We start from the raw sequence: 19,154 nt of genomic DNA, 5'->3' as shown, positions 1-19,154 counted from the left end.
CTGATTATTTATATTGCCTTCTAAAATTTGTGTTGGGGCTTAGTTTTTCATAAATAAGTTGGAAAATATATTTCTATTACAGGATCATGTTAATCTCAGGACCAGGTATTATAATTGTAAGACACATACAAGTAGGCAAATAGAACTAGGACATCCAGTAACTTTCCCTTTTCTCGTCCAACATCCCAAAGGGAGACTTTAAACAAATACAAAGTCAAGTGGAAGAAACTGGCAACAAATGGAGGCAGTGTGAGGCTTTACAGTGTCCCAGAGATTGACTCAGTGGAATCCTTTGGCCCCTCTAAGACATCCCACCAGTCTGGCAGGGCTGCTCAGGGGACCAGACCACGCTAGCCCGGTTGGGTCCCCTTCTGTCCTCCCCTTCAGGCAGGTATCTACGGCGCGCTCCCACGCGCCCTCCGCCCTCGGCCCTTCGGTCTCCCGGGCAGGAATCTGCGGGGTCGCTGCCTCCCCAAGGCTCTGCGGTCTTCCTACCGGTTCTTTTACTTTGCAGGCTGTCAAACAGAGAAAACTCCCCAAACTCCAGATCTCATGCAGTAGTACAAACTCCGAACTGACACCCGGGTGAGCCAAGATGGTAAACACTCGAACGTTCCTCACTCTCCCCGCGCCCAAGTCTCAACAGCGGTGCCCTTGCCGAGGCCTACGCCTCCCGTCCCCAGCACGGAGAGGGCTGGGGGCTCAGGCCGCCAACGCCACTGCGAGGCGGAGGACCCCGCTCCAGCTTCCAGAACTACAGATCCCAGGGTGCCTCTCGGACTCCCGTTCCCTCCCTCTCTCGCTCCCTCCTCCTTTCATCCCCTCCCCCCTGGCCCTTGTTGTTTTGGCTGGAAGCCCTCGGGCGGAGTTTCAGAGAAAGTCTGGGCAGAAACCGGAGCCGGCCCGAACGTGGGAAGGGGAGGAGGAAAGGGAGGAAGAGGGAGTCGGGAGCGGGAGGGATCGGGGCCGTGGGCCGGGCGGCTCAGAATCTGCCGCTGGCCCCGGGTGGGGGAGGCGGTGCCGAAGGAGCGCAAGGGGACGGGACAGTGGGATCCATCCCCAGAGCAGAGGAGCCGAGCGCCTTGTTCCTCCCCGCTCCCCGCCCTCTTCGGCGGCCGCGAGCGTGAACCCACCCTCCGGCGAAACCTGCTCGGTCCCTAGCGCCTGCCGCCCTGCGCTGCCCAGCGCTTGGCGGCCGACCCAGGACCTGCCCTGCGCCCACTGCCCACCGGACCCTCGCAGTTTTCCCTTTCCTCCCCGCTTCCCGGGCGTGCGGGGCAGTGACCCGCCCTCCTCCGACGAGGGCGAAGGAGAGGATTGTCCCGGGCGCACCGAAACCGAGAGCGGGCAAGCTGGAGTGGACGCTGCGCGGGGCATTGTGTGTGTGAGTGTGTGTGTGTGTGTGTGTGTGTGTGCGTGTGTGCGCGTGCAGCATAGTGTCTTTCGGAAAGCACTCTGGGGAGGTCCTGTCCCTAGGGGGCGGAGCGCAGGGGACCGAGGCTCCCGCTCCGGGCCGGGGCAGAGTCCCACGGATCCCGATCGCTGCTGAGGAGGCCGCGGGACGGGGCGCCTGGCTGGAAGGCGGACGCCGTGAAGGGAGGCCGGGGCGCCCTCGGTCCGGGGACGGCCCCTGCTCCGAGGTGTCGGCGTCCGCGGCGCAGCCCGTTTCTGTTCAAGTTCGCGGATCTGCGAGAGAGAGGCTCGGACGCGGAGAGCCGGCGCTCCTTGTAGCCCGTCCGCCCCGTCGGCCCGAGCTGCGCGACCGGAGAGCGAGGTCCCAGCGTCTGCACTACCGGCAGGCGTTGACTGTGTCGGGATCGCGCCCGCCCGCCCCTCTGCTGCCCGGGCCGGAGCCCGAGAGGCGCGCACCATGAGCGGCGGCGAAGTGGTCTGCTCGGGATGGCTCCGCAAGTCCCCCCCGGAGAAAAAGTTGAAGCGTTATGTAAGTACAGCTTCGGCGGGTGCTCCACGGGCCTCGGTGCCCACACCTCTCGCTGGCAGCTGCAGCTGGCCGCACGCGGGGCTGGTTAGACCCCATCTCTTTCCGCTCGGCCCCTTTGGGACCGAGTCTGTACACTCATGTTCTGGCCTCCACTTTGACGGGTAACTTTCTTCAGACTCCAGACGCCTTCTTTGCGGGCCTCTTCAGCCCAGAGGAGGGCCCGGCATTTCCAGCTAAACGCCCGCTGCATGTTTTTATTATTCCTTTTAGCAGCGGTGGGGGAAGAGCATTCTTCCTTTATATCTGCATCTAATCGTTATGGGGCTGCTGTGTACTACATTTCCCGCACTAGGAAATTCGCTGAAAATGTAGAACTCACCAGCCCTCTCTTTGGTCCGTACACCCTCTTGCCTTCCTCTGGAGGTAGATTGCGGGAAGCGGGCTGTGGACCTGGATAGTTGGTTTAGAGTTAGACGCAAGCATCTCCAATCCGCGAAAAGAGGAAGAATGAAAAGTTATTACGCGCTCTACCGTTTGCTTTGCAGGGTTCACATTTTCGCGGTTTTGAATCCAGCAACATTGGAGTTTGGCCCAGGAGCGTTAGCAGCTTGCTGCGAGAGGAGGGCGCTGGGGGGAGCCTGGTGGCTGGTGTTTGGGTGCCTTGGACACGCTGTCAAGCCCTGCAGGAGGGGACAGCTGAGGCCAGGAAGGATTTCTGTGGTCCTTTTCCAGGCCACCAGAGTTGCTTAAATGGTATTTGTATAATTGGTACAAGATGCCGATTATGTGTTAAACCGTTTTAGGTGTTATGGAAAACATTCCTTGAAAGAACCAACCTTACTTTGGTGGAAATCTGTGTCCTCTTCCGGGGACTGGGATCTTATCCTTTTTTCCCCCCGTTGGTCCTTTTGTCGCTGCCCCCCTGCTAAGGAAAGAAATGACACTATTGCCCTGGCATATGGAGCAAAGTTTTTTCAGTCAAATGTATTTCAAAAGCAAAATTTATGCCCCCTTAAATATAAATTTACTACCAAGGGACCGACATGCTAATGGAACCTGTTTCTTGTTGAAGGATATTTAACCCAATATTTAGACTCAGGTTAATCCTGTTAGTCACTGTTTGCTTGCAAAGAATGGAGTGAAGTGCAGTATTTAGCTTCACCGAGAATTGACCAGTGAATTTCTGGTTTACTTTCTGCCGTAATTGTTATAACAATTCTCATTTAAGGACTTGATGCCACACATCCTAAGAAAATTTGCCAAAAGTTTTGAATCCTTCCAAATCCTGTCTCTCCACCTATCACAGTTTGCATTACTATCCTGGTAAAAATGCTAATTTCATTGCAAAAATTTGGGAGAGGCAGTGGATTTTTTCCAGCTCTTAGTTTTAAACAGAAGGATGTATGTGTGTAAGAAGAGAGAGCAGGGAGCTAGAAAGAGGTATTTGTTTTGAGAAGGCACAGTTTGGGAAAGATGTAAACCTAAGTGGTTGGGTTCTTGGGGGAACTAAAGTACATTTGCCGAAATAGGTAGTGGCTATAGAGGTTTAATGTATTCTTTCACATAGTTGGTCTGTGGTTCTCTCAAAAGATGCTGCGCACTGGGCTACGAATCATAAGATTAGGAAATACAGTAGGAGAAAAGCCCCATCTCTTGGTCTTGCAATTTAATGTAATATAAACCAGAAAGAAAATCGGCCAAAAAAATTATCTTAAAAGGGACAAAAAAAAAAAAAAAAGGAAAGTCTAAATTAAAAAAATATATATTATTTCATTTAATTATCCCAAAGTTTTATGAGGTAGGTATTATCTCTGTTTTTCAGATAAGAAAACAGTCTGCATTACCAGAATGTGCCAGAGGCAGGATTTGAATCCAGATCTGCCTGACTGACTGGGCTGTAAGAGGTTAACGAGTCTCATCCAGTTCATTTCAAGTGGAGCTCAGACTAGATCATCTCTAAAGGTCCTCTCAGATTATAACTTTCTAGGAGTCTATGAATATTAAGAATACAAGGAGAAGGTCAGGTGTGGATCAGACGTGCACTGCTAATGACACATGAGACCCTTCAGGCAGCTTTCTGAGTCTTCAAGAAGATGAGACAAGTACAGTGTAAAGTGGTTTCTGATTGTGTGCCCACGCTGAATGCCGTGTTTTTTTGTGTGTTTTTTAATAGTTGTTTTGAGGAATAAGCTTTGTGTAGTTGGAAAATATAATACTTGAGAGAGAGATTAGGCTCCCTAAGTTGTGTTTTCAACAGGGAGAAGAATCTGCCTAACAGCTGGAGGGAGGCTGAGTTTTTCTTGCCCAGCCAAGTATTCGTGTTTTCTTTACATATTAGTGAAGCCTAGAAAGACAGTGGGCAGCGTGGCTCTCAGAATTGAGGGGTCCAAGAAGGCGACTGGGGGATTACAAGTTAAAATGAGGCTGATCGTATAGTTTCGCTGTCAAGTTGGTTGCCCAGAAGATTTTTGAAATTCCCAGCTTACTGATCTTGTGGCTTTGGTATACAGTTTAGATTGCTTTTGCTAAGCCAATTTCAACCCTCAAAGATATAGCCAATGAATTTATGCATTTCCTGTGCTTGTGTTTCTTTTCATCTAAAATCTTGATTTTCTGGATAGAAGGAAATATTGTTAGCCACCCAACAAGGCAAAATGTTGCTTGATAATGGTTTTTAATGAATGGATTCGCTGTGAAAAGATACTTGGATTCATGGTACTACAATTGTTCACTGAGACTTCAGAGAATTAGAGTGTTGATTCTGTTGGGAAACATTTGGTCCATGGGACTTTGACAGTTGTCTTGCTGTTTACAGTATTTATAGGGTAGTCCAAACATTCATTAAGATGATCCATAAGGGCTTTTAAGTGACAAAACAAAGTTTTAGTTTTATCTTTAAAGTCATCTCAAGTTATGGCCCCAGTGTGTTCCATTTACAACTCCATTTTATATTTACTGTTTGATAGTCTACTCAGGCAGCCTTGTTTTTGCATACTAGTGTGTTCATCTGATATGGAAGCTTTCCTTGAATTTCCTAAATAGAATGAAAGTGGCATAAAAGAAAGTGAGAGCAAGACTGCAATGGTTAGCAGATTCCCCAGCCTTTTTGTCTCTTCTTAACTTTTTCTATATTTACTTGCAAAAGGGTAAGAAAGTACTTCTTTTTTTTTTTAAATTAAAGTTTATTGGGGTGACAATTGTTAGTAAAGTTACATAGATTTCAGGTGTACAATTCTGTATTACATCATCTATAAATCCCATTGTGTGTTTACCACCCAGAGTCAGTTCTCCTTCCATCACCATGTATTTGATCCCCTTTACCCTCATCTACCACCTGAAAGTACTTCTTTTATGCGTTTCTGCCTCTGAATTTTTAAAAGTTTGACCTAAAATGGAGGTGAACATTTTCATGCTTTCTTTGCATTTTGCTCCTACGGTGTTGCTGGTTTTATCCTGTGTTGTATCTCAAACAGCTGCTTTTTCACTTTTGAGGATCTGAGTGGAATGATATACAGATCACCACCAGTAAGGCTACAGAAAACAAGTAAACTCTTGGTAGTGTGCACACAACAGTCGTGCTCAGGTTTTTAAAGCATTATTTAAAGACAAGCTAGCCATTGGAAATAATGGTGGATTTTTCATCAGGACTTGAAATTTTAGCTGAGATAAAACGCAAGTCTGAAAACAAAGGATTGACTCAAGCCAGCAGGCTGTCACCACGTCTCTGCAGGAGGAACTTCCCTCTGGCCTGCCTCAAGTGTGGACACCAAGTTTGGGCTCCTCCATGGCCCAGCTGTCAGCGTTGGGCAGGTGTGCAATCTCAGCAGGAGAACCTGCTTCTGAGGCCAAAGCAAGGTGGTCTGTTAGCCGCCAGCCGGCCTGGGAGCAAGACCTCAGCCAGTTCTCGGGTGTGTAATCTGCGCCCAGCTTGGGATCTGCTCGTCAGCTGTCAGTTAAGAGCATGGTTCTTGTCTGGACTTCCAGAACACACCCCCAGTTCTGGAAATGGGCCTAGAAACAGAAATAGCCTCTTCCTCTGCGTGAGCACCTGACATCTTACATGGAGAGGGGCACGGGCAGCCAGAGTAGCAGCGTCTCCTTGGTTCAAGGACAACGTGGGGATCTGTGCTGAGCATTACGTCTCTGCTCAACAGTGTCACTACAACAAAGGGCCCTGAGATGTCTGGAAGCTCTTCCCTTTGCAGAAGCAATCGATGGATTCTGAAGCTACTGCTTATAGTGACTCAAGTAGCAGAATTATCCTGTTGAAAAACATTTTTTTTTTCCTTGTAATCCTCATATTAGTAAACATCCCATTCAAATTCCTAATGTTTTCTTTTTACCTTTTCCAGTGAGGCAGGAACATTGCTTCTATTAACAAAGATCATCAACTACCAATTACATTAAACCTTTATGATAGTTAATGATAGCTAATACTTTCGTCGTGCCTGAACTTAATGATGGGTATAAAACTCTCCATGCAAAACTTGCTGAATTCCTAAATCTGCTTGTTGTCTTTGGAGATTCAAAATTACCATTAGGAAGATATCTCAGTTTGGAGGGTAATTTTAGAATTCTGTTTTAAAAATTTGTTTTTAAATTTTTTTAAAAGATCATCTTTCAACAAAATATAATATGGCAAGAGTCATACTTGGATAATCTGGTTGACAGCTGACTTGGCTATTTCAATGTGTTTTGTCATTATGTCTGCTTTAAAAATATGAAAGAAATAAAATGACAAAGCACTTTTTAAGACTAAGTAAAATTCCATATTTTGGAATCAACATGAAAAAAGGTAGATAAGGTCCTGCTAATTTGCAGATTAAGGAATTTTAAGATGTGGTAGATTCAAAACATTCAAGTACCAGCACTCCTAATTTTCATATAGGGACTAACATAGGAGAAGGAACATCGTAGCAGGTAGATTATTACTTTTTTTTGGAATGGTTTTGGGTAAATTGTGTTAGGGACCTTGGACTGAGTGTCAGGACCCAGGATTTGACTTGACTTGGCCTCTACCCGCGTGATCTTTTTACCAAGTCTGATTCTCAGGTTTCTTATCTAGAAAATGGGGATGGGGTGGGCAATAGATCTCCATTCTAAACTCTTGCAGTTTTACATTCCTCTTCTCAGACATTTCCTTGGGGGGAAGAGGCAGAATGGGGAGCTTCTCAGTAGGCCTCCTTTTGGGGAAATAAATCTTAATTTATTGTTCATCTTAAATAGTTGAGTGACTATATTAGGAACTACTCAAGCAGAGTTCTTTGGGGACCTTCTGGTGTTTAGCCTAGCAGAATGCAAGCTCACTGAGCATAGGCTGTGGAGTTTCTGTGCTGGGTGCCGTGTCTTCAGCACCCAGTCAGTGCCAGGCTCAGAGCAGAAGTTCAGCACATCCCTGTTGACTGAATAAATAAACAAACTGCTATTTCTGGAGCTTTTGTAATGTGTCATATGTGGAACAGGATGGAGGGAAAGGCCCACTCCCTGTCCTTAAGGAGTTTCTAATCTAATTGTGAAGACAAGCTGTAAATGCACAGACATTTAAATTGTTTTACAAGACATATCATAAAGCCCTGTATGATTAATCACCCAATGAATGATGCAGACAGTAATTGCTTAAGAGTTCGGACTGAGAGGGGAGGGGGAAGGGGGCTGCCAGGGAAGAGGTCAGAAATGAACTGCTGGCAGAAATAGCAATATCATAAGGGAAGTCTGGTTTTTCACAGAAGAACGAAGACTTTGTGTTGAGTTTAGATAGCCCAGTGAAAAGAACAGCTTCCAAACACGTCAGTTTCATACATGGAGTTGGGATGTAGCTGTACTTCTGGTTGCAGAAGTTTCTTTTTCTGCCATGACTCAGTAATGCTCCTGATGAGGTCCTGGCCACAAGTGAGTTTTATGTCTCAGACTAGAAACAAATAAAGCAACTTGTTTGGTCACCTGAACTTATTAAAATTCCAAGGGACCTGTGTTATTTAAGATTTCTTTATGTCTGTTTTGAGCTAAATAATTCATTCTGGCAAGCATGTACTTTACAACAGAGAGGGAGCATGTTCTGGTGGGAGGGAGAATAAAAGAGTCTTTGATTCCCTTGCTTCTGAGTTCCAGCAGGAGGGCCAGCGCTGCCTTGGGCTCGCCTCTTATTTTGGACTTTGGAAGCCATCTTAGCCCAGCTGTGTGAGTGCCAGCTAGTGCTGGAGGAAGGAGAATAACACCATTGGATCACATTAAACCCCTTCTGACTGTTGATGGAGGGGTTTCTCTCATTTCACATTCCTTGCATTTACATGGTGGCTAATTTCCACGAAGTTAGAGCTCAGTCTGAATTTGCCATTTGAACTTGGACTGAAGTCACAGCATTTCTGTGACTGCTTTTATGTAATCAGCCTGTGGATTAAAAGGAAACTTACCAAGTCCAGGTCCTTTTTTCGTCCCTCTTGGGCTACAAGCACAAATAAAATTAGCATTCTCTTTAGATTACTCCTGGGGGAAGGTGGCTTATTGTACCGTGGATTTCCACATCCATTGAATAAGTAGCCCCTTCAGGTGCCAGCTCGATGGCTGGAGGAGCCTTAATGAATTGTAGACGGAATACAGGCTTGTGTAATTACTGGGAAAAGTCATTTTAGGAATTGGAAGGTTTTTTTGGCCATTCCAGGCTTGTATATGTGAGCACCTTAAATAATACAAGAATGCCTTACCTGGAAAAAAAGAATCTTTTATATTTTAAGTAATTCTTTTATTCATAGGACCAAAATTCTCCCTAACCGAAGAAAAAAAATCTCATTGTTGAATGCATATGAAGTAGAGCCTAGCAACTTTTGACCTTCTCACAGCCTGCTTATAAAAAAACAGTAAAGACTGTGCACTGAAATGCATGTTAGGTCGTTATCTCTGTTACATTAGCTCTTGAAGCATTCTGATTACAACTTGTTGCTGCCAAGCCCCGTTCTGCAGTATTATCTGGAACAAAAATTTTCCATGTGGTTGTTTTTAGCAGAGCTACTATATGCAAACTTCACATGAAGACCTAAGTTGCAAAGAAAAGAGCTTCTAGAAGGGGAAATGTGAGTTATCTTAATTTTTTTCTACCATATAATTGTTCTTTCCTTTGTGTATGTTGCAGACATTTTTATCATATTTTTAAACTAGGTTTTATTTTTATATGCTGGAAAGAATGCCAAATTTACCATGAGATTTTCTTATGGCGGTGTGTGTTTTTTTCTCCCAGCTTTTTACTTTGAATTCATACTTGGCCTAGGTAATTCCCTATGTGTTCAAAAAAAACAATGTCCTAAAAGGAAAACAACATGTCTACATTGTTCCATGAATTAAAAACAATATATCGAGAGTCCAAAAATTTCTTTTAGATGTGAAAAAAACTTAGGTCATTTTTTTTTAAAGGAAGAAAAATACTAAACTTTAACTATCCTTGTCATTGTTTTTCTTTTCCCTTTTTAACTTATTTTCCTTTGTTTTGACTCATGTAGTTTAAAGTTTTTGAAAACAATTTTATACATTCTTCTTTAACAATATCATACATGGAAAAAGAAAACATCAAAATTCCGTTTTACATTTCAAGAGAAACGTGACAGGAGGATATCATCTGGTCTAAAGAGGGAAAAAAATGTCAGTTAACACCAAGGCTTTGTAACACACTTTCATGTTGCTTGGTTGCCTTGAATATTTGTCATTATTGCCTAGAGCTACTTAGCTATTATATTAATACATGAAATGAGCAGGTGAATATAAATTTAGTTAAGAGACTTACTTTCGTGAAAAGCAAATGCAGGACATCAGGAAAAGGTTAAGAACGCAATCTATTTTTGTTGTCAGTTGTATTATTTATTTAATACATCAGTTAGCCAATTACTATAACATTTTATTTGCTAGCTTTTTTTTAAGTGGGAGAAAGGTAAAAGCACTCTTTGTCCATGGATCCCTACCCTCCAGCTCTTTTCCCCTTTGTTTCCACTTCTTCCTCTCTAACATAAGCTTAGCCACCAATACCACAAAGTAGTTGTGTCAGAATCTTTACACACACATTCTTTCACCTTTTCTCTAAAAAGGGGGAGTTATTTATATCTCTGGAATATGGTAATTGAGACTGAGAATAATAATGTTCCACCCAGCATGCAGATTGTTTTTCTCTCCTGAAATGCAGTTTTCAGTTACTACTGTGTTGGAAAATGTGGTTAGGCCACTTTCTGACTAGCAGAACTCCTCCCTAAGATGACTAGCTGATTAAAGAATTAAGTACCTGGTGTGCTTTCTGAGCTCCAGTCCATCACACATTCCCATCAGTGCCTTGGCCAGAGTCCTGGGAGCCAAGATGAAAGTGCTTCTGCTTGGAGGGATGACCATTTGATTAGCAGGAGAGAAGCACTTTAATCTTTGACTCTGGGAAGAGAAACACTTGGTAAAAGGCTGCCTCCTGTGTTTTGAATTCCAGTGGTGTTACATAGAGTTACATAGGAACAATCACCTCACTTCAGTTAGGGAGGTAGTATTTGAACCTCCTTCCCTCTGGCAAAAGTTACAGTTGACCCTAAAGCTGTGTAGCAGTGTTGGATTTTACAAGTGCTCCCTGACAATTTCAGGTTTAAATGTTTGAAGTGTTAAGAAAAGTTAAAAGGAAATACTGAACTAGTAAGAAGGCAACATATTTGGGAAGGTGATTAGTTTCTAGTGATGCTGTTACAGATAATCGAAGCTTTCTGAGTAACCTTCATTGGGTGTATGGGTCATTTATTTCCAAAGAAAGGGGCACAAAATTAAACCGGTGCCATTGAATAGTATTCTTTTTTCCTATCTCTTCATTTAAGCAAATAGTCAAAATACGAAAAGCAAGTTTAATATGTTTTTATATTTAATATATTTTTCTAGATGATTTTTATGAGTCGCAGTATACACAGTAGAAGGTGTATACACGTGATCTGTTTACAAAGAAAATTATGGCTTCATTTTCTTTTGGTGTTTGTTATAGGATATTAATTTCCAGAGGACAAAGACGGCATTTGTTTTCTGTATGGAAAATATACAGTGTGGTACCTTGCACAGTCTCTTGAACAGCATGACAAAATAATTGTAGAATTTTAAACCTAAAATTATAAATCATCTAATCCAATGTTTCTCAATCTCTTTTAACCCATTTGTCTCTTAGGTGTTGTTTGAATGTCCTTTGACTTGTAATCCAGTTTCACGTTCTATGATCTGCATTACCAAAACAGCTATAATGAATATCTTTTCCGGTTACACATACCTTCTCCTCCTCCCCTAGTCAGGAGTCCAACCTCTTGGTTTTACAGGGAATAAAAATTAGCCTCTGGGAGACTAATTGATTTGTCCAGTGTCATACAAGTTAACCAGCTGTTCTGGCAGGGCCACATCTCTCACCTCTCAGGTGAGATCCTTTGGTCATTACAGCAATGCCCACTGTGAACAATGCACTGCGAAGAGTTCAGAAGAGGGCCAAGAAGGCACTGTCTCCACCATTTAGCAGTTTAATGCTACTAGGGACGTAGGATGCTCTCAATACTGCAAACTGTATCATGATCAGTAATGTGTAAGACAAGGCTCTAGAAGAATTCAGCGGAGGGAGGTGGAGTCAGGGACTCTGAAGGCTGAATGAAGGTGGTGAGAGAGATTTCACCAGGACCTTAATAGGTAGCTTTACTTTTCAAAGATCGGGCTGGAGTGAGACTCTTTCTGTTGCTCCGTTTCCCATCCAGATTCTTGAGTGGGTTTTGTACACTTGGCTGTCCCCTCTTCCTCACCTGCCGCTCATTTCATACCAGAATACAGCCTGGATCTTTTTCCACCACATGTATGTAAACTCCAAGGCCCCCCGTGACCTCCTGATTGCCAAATCTAGTAGAACTAGATTTGAACTTTTTAGTTCTTATTTTTCATGGAACACCTGACTGCATTGATGGAGATGACTAACCCCTCCTCTCAAAATATGTTCTTTCTGTGCCTTCCTGAGACCAGGCTCTGGTTTCCTTAATTGCTGGAGTCCTATGGGTTCTAGTGCTAGCCCTGGATGGTGTCATCCCATCTCATAGTTAGTGCTTCTTCATCTATTGTGAGTTCATGAACTTCTTTGAACATTTGATAAAAGCTCTGGGCATTCAGTTTTCACGGTATCCTTACAAACTAGCACACAAATGTTATTATAATCTAGCATGTTTTTTCACCTTTAAAGACCGTCTATGGATCTTAAATGCCCCTGAATTATGTGCTGGTGATTCAGAGACTTATCTCGATCCATTTCTCACTCCACATCTATATGTCTTAACTGCTTCAATCCCTAATTGCTTACATACCCAAGAGCAATTCAGCGTGCCCACAGTAGGTCTGACCACCCTCTCCCTAAACCTGGTCCCTCACAGTCAATCGCACTGCCAGCCCTTGTCCTGTGGCTTAAGGTTTTCTTTGTTGTCCCTCCCCCCGTTCTCTGCATTCAGTGACCAAATCCTGTTGGTTTTAGCTCCCAAATATCTCTTGACTTATTGACCCTTCTGTTGCCTAAGCTACCTTTCCCTTTCTTCTGGATTGTTGCAATAGTCAGTTGGTCTCCCTCCTTCCATTCTTGGCCCCTACAGCTGTCCTTATCAAGGCAGCCAGAATGGCCTTTCTGAAACACAAATCTGATAATACCGTTCCCTGGTTTAACGTTGTTCTGCAGCGTTCCCTTGCTCTTGGGAATGCCCAACGCTCTAATGGCTTGTAGGGAAGGCTCTTTGTGATGTGCACCTGTACATTGCCACCTGTGGCGTCTGTCGCTGCCTCTCACTCATGCTCTTCACTTCAGCTGCACTGAACTTTCATGTCCCAGATCGGCCCTGTGACCTCTCACTCTGGCCTTTGCGTGTGCTCTTCCCTCCTCCAGGAATTCTTGGCCCTTCCTTCTCTGCTTGCACAACCAGCCTAACTTCTGCTTCTCCTCTGCTCTCTAGAAGCCTCCCCTGAGCTCCCACCACCACCATCACTCACACCTGTAGCCACAGTGGGCCAGGAGCATCTGTTGTGTCCTCCTTCGACACTCTGCCATGCCACACCTGATAATTCTTGCTTGTTTTAATTGCTATTTCTATCCCCTTTAGATCGCGGGGCCACTTTTGTGGACCTCAGGTACTTTGCGTTCATGAGCACCCCCTCCCTACAAAAGAGGAATGAAAACGATATTTTGCAACTGCGTCAGTATAAAGAAGAACATATCCCAAACTGGTTTTATTATTATATATTCATTATTTTAGGATGGGGATTTAGGATGGGGTTCTGTGCCAATAAACCCATAATTTGAAAATATCGTTAAATCGAAAATATGTTTAATATACCTAACCTACCGGACATCGTAGCTCAGCCTAGCCTACCAGAAACGTGCTTAGCACACAATATCCAAAAAACACTGGCAACACAGCCCAATACAGTCCGGGGTGTTTACCTGGCGGATGACCTGGCTGCCTGGGAGCTGCGCTCACTGCCGCTGTCCAGCATCATGAGCGAACATCGTACCGCTTATTGCCAGCCCGGGAAATGATCAAAATTCAAAGTACGGTTTCTACCGAGTATGGATTGCTTTTGCACTATAATAAAGTCAAAACATCATGTTGGACCCTCTGAAATTGGGGACTGTCTGTATTCATTGTTTTTATTCTAATTTTAAAAGAAATTAATATTAGGACACTTTTCATGGGCTCCTAAAAGTCTCATGAGCCCTAGCTCTCTGCCACTTGTGCCAGATGGATACGTTGCTCTGTGAAATGGACGTAAATACTTTGGAGATAAAGCTGACTTCAGCTGATTGACTGTGACCAGGAAAGGGGAGGAGCCACTTAATTATTTCGTTACTTGGTACTTTTGTAATGCCTTGGATAGCTTACCAAAACAATGTTACGATTTTGTATTTCAGTCCCTGATAATGGAAAAATTTGTAGAAAAATAGGACGATATACTTAAAAGGTATATGTTATAGAAGAGCAAAAGTCATGAGATTTTTATGATGTTGAAAATATATTCTATGAGCTGTTTCACTAATATGGACATTTCTTCATGATGTTTCTGTGTAGAGCAGTGCGTTTTAGTGGGAGAAGGGAGGTGATTTCGCCCCCACAGGGGACATTGGGCAATGTGTGGAGACATTTCTGATTGTCACACTAGGGGTGCTATTCACTGTTAGTAGGCAGACGTCAGGGATGCTACTGAACATCCTACAGTGCACAGGACGGCCCCTCCAACAAAGAACTGTCGGGCCAAAACATCGATATTGCTGAAGTTGAAGAACCCTCATACTGAGAGATCCTTCATAAAGCCTGGTTCTTACATCTGCATTATTTACTTCGTTTATTTCCCTATGTTTCCATTAAAAGCCATAATTCATATAGCACTGGAACCAGACATTTATTTTTTTCTGACTTCGATAAGGTTGAGAAAAGCCGTCATAGAGATGGCTGAGCTTTTGAACACCAGAGGTTGGTGCTGTGTAACACTTCACAAGGGTTTATATGATAGACAGTCTCTCTCAAACGGTCTGTTGTCATTTAATCCATTACCCAAATGCTCACTTTGCTCTTACTAATTGTAGCTAGAGTACAACCAGTTGTTGCCTGGGTGGGGAGGAGGTGCGCAGTCATTTCTTCATGCTTTTTATTACCTCGTGGCTTGAATGTCACCATTCATTGTTCAAGAGCCGCCCAGCTTGTTTGCTTTTTATAAATGACGTGTAATCAGTCCTCTTGTAGGTCTGGCTCCTGTAATTTGCAGTAGCCACAGAGCAAGGCTGACGGGTCTGCATTTATGCTGATGTCTCAGATTCATTTCAGGTTCCACTCTCCTTGCTTTCTTGCCTCTTCCATCTATGTTTTAAAAGGAAAGTGAAGAGAGAACCACCACCATACTTTGTCTTCTCAGAGGCTCTGATGGTACTTATTTATAGCTTGGTAGAGTATCCCTGTATCCTTTGGTTTGGGAAGAATCAAGGGTTTGGGGCAGTGCGTCCTCAAATTTCAGTTTAAACTTCAATATAACAATCACCTGGGTAACTTCTAAAATGAAGGGTTTTTGTGTCGTCGTTTTTTTTTTACCAGTTCTTTCCATTCACTTTTTAAAAATTGAGGATAGTTGACATGCAATATTATATGAGTTTCAGGTGTACAACATACTCAACATTTATATACCTTTTGTGATCACCACGATACAGCTAGTAATCATCTGTCACTATGCAAAGTTATTGCAATACTATTGGCTATATTCCCTATGCTGTACATAAAATGAAGATTCTTGAGCCCTACTCACCTTCTGATATTTTTAGTAAATCTAGGTAGAAGTCCAGAAAACTGTATTTTCTGACCCAAACCCCTGCTAATTCTGATGTAGGTGGCCCTTAAATTAAACTTAGAGAGAGTCTGAGCTGGGTGTGGAGGAAGAAAGAGAGAAGGAAGAAAATCCGATGGAAGTAAATACGTACAGAGAGTGGGATAGAAAGGCAAGAACCAAAACTCAGAAAGTAGTTTAGCCTGTCTTCTGTGAGATAAGAGAAATATGCCACGATGCTTAGAAAGATAGATGCCTGGTGGTTTCTAGCGGTGATTTAGATCAAATTGTCCCCTAAAGACATATTTAGAGGATAACAAAAGTGAAAGGGAATTTTTAGAAAGGTTAGTCTATGAGAAAGTCCTAACCATTGCCAAGAAGCTCAAAAGACGTTATTAAATCAAGGGAAGTATTATGTAGGTATCGATTTAAAAAAGAGTGTGTGTTCCTGAATCAAGAGTTTATGAATGACTTGAAGATGAACAGGAAAAATGGAAGAGGATTAGCTCTTCACCAGAAGTTCTGGTTATTCTGGTTATTGAATGTGAAAGCATATTGTTGAAATACAGCCCAGATTTCCTGGACTAGTTCTGATTTCAAACATTCTTTCCCACTGTCTTTATAATACATGTCTGGTTTGCCCTAATTTTTGGTTAGTTGAGATGTTTTTGATTTGTGAAAGAGCACCAGAGTTGTTGACTAAAGAAGTTCCCTTGTCCCACATACCTGTGTGTGTGTGTGTGTGTCTGTGTGTGTGTGTGTGTGTGTCTTAATATATGTATTCTAATCTATCTCTTTTAACATAAACCTTGATTTTAAAATCCATTTTAGACAAAGAGAGCAAAAGAGAGAGACAGGTAAGACAGACTCTGTTTTAGAAAATTGGTAAAGAGGGGGACCAGGTGGGAATGATAGTTTAATCCCAGCAAAGGACTGAAGTAGAAGATTTTACTTCCAACTACCTACTGAACTTACTGTGTTTCTAGAAAGCTATAATTTTTTGACATAGTATTTTCTTAGGGGAACTTTATGATTCCATTCAATTACCTTACAGAAAGATTTTGACACTCCCTCCCCTAAAGTAAGAGGAATTTGGGGAGTTACTTTTAAATATTGCTGTCATTAGTGTTAAATCATTCTTTACCGTGCTCTCTCTCTTCATCCAAGTGTTCGTGTTTGCATTTCCTCTACCCTAACCATCTCTGTGGCACAGGGTTCATTTTTCCATGGTTTCAATATACAGAACCCAGATTATACTGTAGAACTTCGCCACTCGCTTGCTTATCTTTCCTCCTTCCCTTCCTTTTCACCATCCTCCATGCTGTCTCCCTTCAACTCCGTATGTTTACTCAGGAATACTTCATTCTCTTAATACTATGCCCATCTGCCCACAAGATCTTACAGAACCTTCATATCTGCTCTGTAAGTGTTGAGTATCATTATTGTGATTATATGAAGTCTCTACCACACCCTCTCAGTGCACTGACAGTCCAAGTACGTTTGGTTAGTAGATCACTTCGCTCTTGAAGTGAATAATAGAAGGGCTGTTGCTGGATGGTGGTGGAGACCCAGAACCTACTTCTACCACTTACTCTGGCAGCTAAGAAAGGCTAGATTCCTGGGACTCCTATCTGCACAAAGGATGAAGGCTGGGCTCACAACTTGCTCTCTCCATTTCAGGTGACCTTATTCCTTTGCTTTCTTATGTTTTTACACCATACACTCGGTAAACCTTTCCTATGATTTTCTTAATGGTTCTAATTATTTTGTCAGACTTTTCCCCCCATAACTTATTCTAATCCATATGGTGTTTAACATGGTGGTAGGTGTTTCCCATGTATTTTTATTAAATTGGCTGAAAACAAGTATTAAATGCTCTTGGGGAGAACCATAACATTAAGTAGGCATCCAAGTGCAGCACAAAAGAATATATAGTTTATCAATTTTCAGTGGGAGTATTTTAATGTAACCTATTGATTTTGGTCTAACATACAGAAAATAAGTTACATAATATTAGTTAAGCAGATTTATTGCCTTTTGCTAAGTCACTAAAGCGAAATGTTTCTTTAATAATTATATAAGATTTATCATTCAAGTTAATGTATATATTTAGCCTTAGAATTTTATATTTACTTATATTTGAGTAGGAAATATACCTTGATTGACTTAAAATTCATGGTATGTTGGTACTTTGATTATTTCTATGTTTTAAGTTGTAATTTTTAATACTCGGAATATTTAAATGCTTAATATCTTCCTCCTTATTTCAGTGATTCTTAAACAAGAAAAAGATACTTTTTTATGATAGGTTTTATGCTCACTAAATTTTTTAGCAATTGTGGTTTTGATTCCCAAGCTGGAGAAATAGTCGTATGTTAAGAAACCCATGTTCTTACTAAGGAAACTTGGAACATGGATATTGAACTATCTTTAATCTTTCAATTAAGGTTTTAGCCTTGAAAACAGTCATGTCTGTTTTCAGATAGAATCTGTTGTGTTTCTAAACCATATATTTCCAAACCAGAATAAGTTTTTATAACTTTGAGATGTTTATTGAAACACTTAAGGAGAAGAAAATGACTCAAGGAAGATAAAGACCAATTTTTCTTAAAGTAATTAAAGGAGAAGAACTTGTATTCTTGTTCCTATGCTGAAGGAGAAAAATGAGGCCCTAGGGAATTGAGGCCTGGGAAATACCCCACGTCCAGGTCCTGTTGGTTTCGGCAGGCAGAGGTAGACATGGACGCACACAGGCTTCCTGACGCCCGGCCTGGTGCCATTCCCAGGCTGCCACCTCCACCTCCTTCAGTTGGTGAAGTTTCTAAAATTCAAACACTTTGTCATTGTCAGAGCATTTTAGCTGCTCCTCAAAGCAATGACAATATAGTAAGTTCATCCCAGTCTCTCTCTTTTTAAAATTTTTAACTGTGGATAAAAAAAACACATCACATAAAATTTACCAACACCTCTTGGGAAGGCGTGCACCTCACCTGTATTTGCTCCTTCCCTGTAGTAGGAAGTTAATTATGTGGGATTTGCTTACCTGATCCACACAGAAGAGCCTACCTTAGTGCACATTTGCAAACCCCACACCCCTTTCTGCCCCTGAGGAAAAATTCTTTCCTGATCCTAGATCAGTGCTCAGTTTAATCTTGAGCATATGAGAATGAGTCACCCTGGGTAAGTATATAATCCCATTTATACCTCCCTTCCAACCTCCCTTTAATTTTGATTTCCTTCGTAAGGGCTGGTGTTCTGGGGACTAATTTAGGAACTAGGAGATGTTGAGATTTTTTTTGGAACCAGCACTTTCTGTTCCACTGAAAATGACACTGCATGGCCTAAGTTTTAAGATGCAGACTATGTGTGGAATGTCTGTGTGGAGGAAGAAACAAGTTCATGCTTTTTTGGGAGGCAGGGAGAAAGAGGAAGGCTAATTTTAATCAGATAGTCTGATTTTGTGGGGAAAATACTGAGGTCTTTAGAATACGTACAGACCAAAGATGAGTAACTAGCTGCTTTGTGATTTCTTTGTGTACACAAAAGAAATACCTGATATTGGGCTAAACAAATATTGTTGAATAGGTATATTAACTAATAAAATAACCACGTTCTGCTTCTGATTCTATTGCCATTATCTACACAGTGTGTAACCACTGCTACCATTTCTTCATTTGTAAACTGAAAAATGTTTTGCGGGGAATTTTAAAAAGAATACTTGTAAACTATCTTGGAATCTTTAAGGTACTTTGAATATGGTCACTTAAAAAAATGTAAATCACCAATGCTAATGTTTTTATACCGATAGAGAGCTATGGGGGCAGGAGTGACTTCAACATCAAAACATTCATTTTTAAGACAGCCTACATTTGAGCAAAGCCATTCTTCTTCAGTGCTT

General features: G+C 42.4%; 1 protein-coding gene across 5 annotated transcripts in view; it reads left to right on the top strand.

Moving 5' to 3' along the window:
- Nucleotides 1-911: 911 nt before the first annotated feature.
- Nucleotides 912-19,154, top strand: part of GAB1 (GRB2 associated binding protein 1) — a 112,974-nt gene continuing 94,731 nt past the window's right edge. The window contains exon 1 of one of the 5 annotated variants that reach the window (XM_019730774.3): nt 912-1,942. In XM_019730774.3, the coding sequence (XP_019586333.1) occupies nt 1,871-1,942 (72 nt within the window). In that variant the 5' untranslated portion in view covers nt 912-1,870. Of the gene's footprint in view, nt 1,943-8,939; nt 9,010-19,154 lie in introns of those variants that run through there. The other 4 variants (XM_019730772.3, XM_019730771.3, XM_019730773.3 and 1 more) reach the window with 4 other exon arrangements.

This window comes from Rhinolophus sinicus, chromosome 15 (assembly GCF_057876585.1).
Source record: "Rhinolophus sinicus isolate RSI-liver-muscle chromosome 15, RSI-T2T, whole genome shotgun sequence".
In the NCBI taxonomy this organism is placed as follows: Eukaryota; Metazoa; Chordata; class Mammalia; order Chiroptera; family Rhinolophidae; genus Rhinolophus; species Rhinolophus sinicus.
The sequence above is the reverse complement of the archived record's forward strand: the minus strand, read 5'-3'. Positions and strand labels throughout refer to the sequence as shown.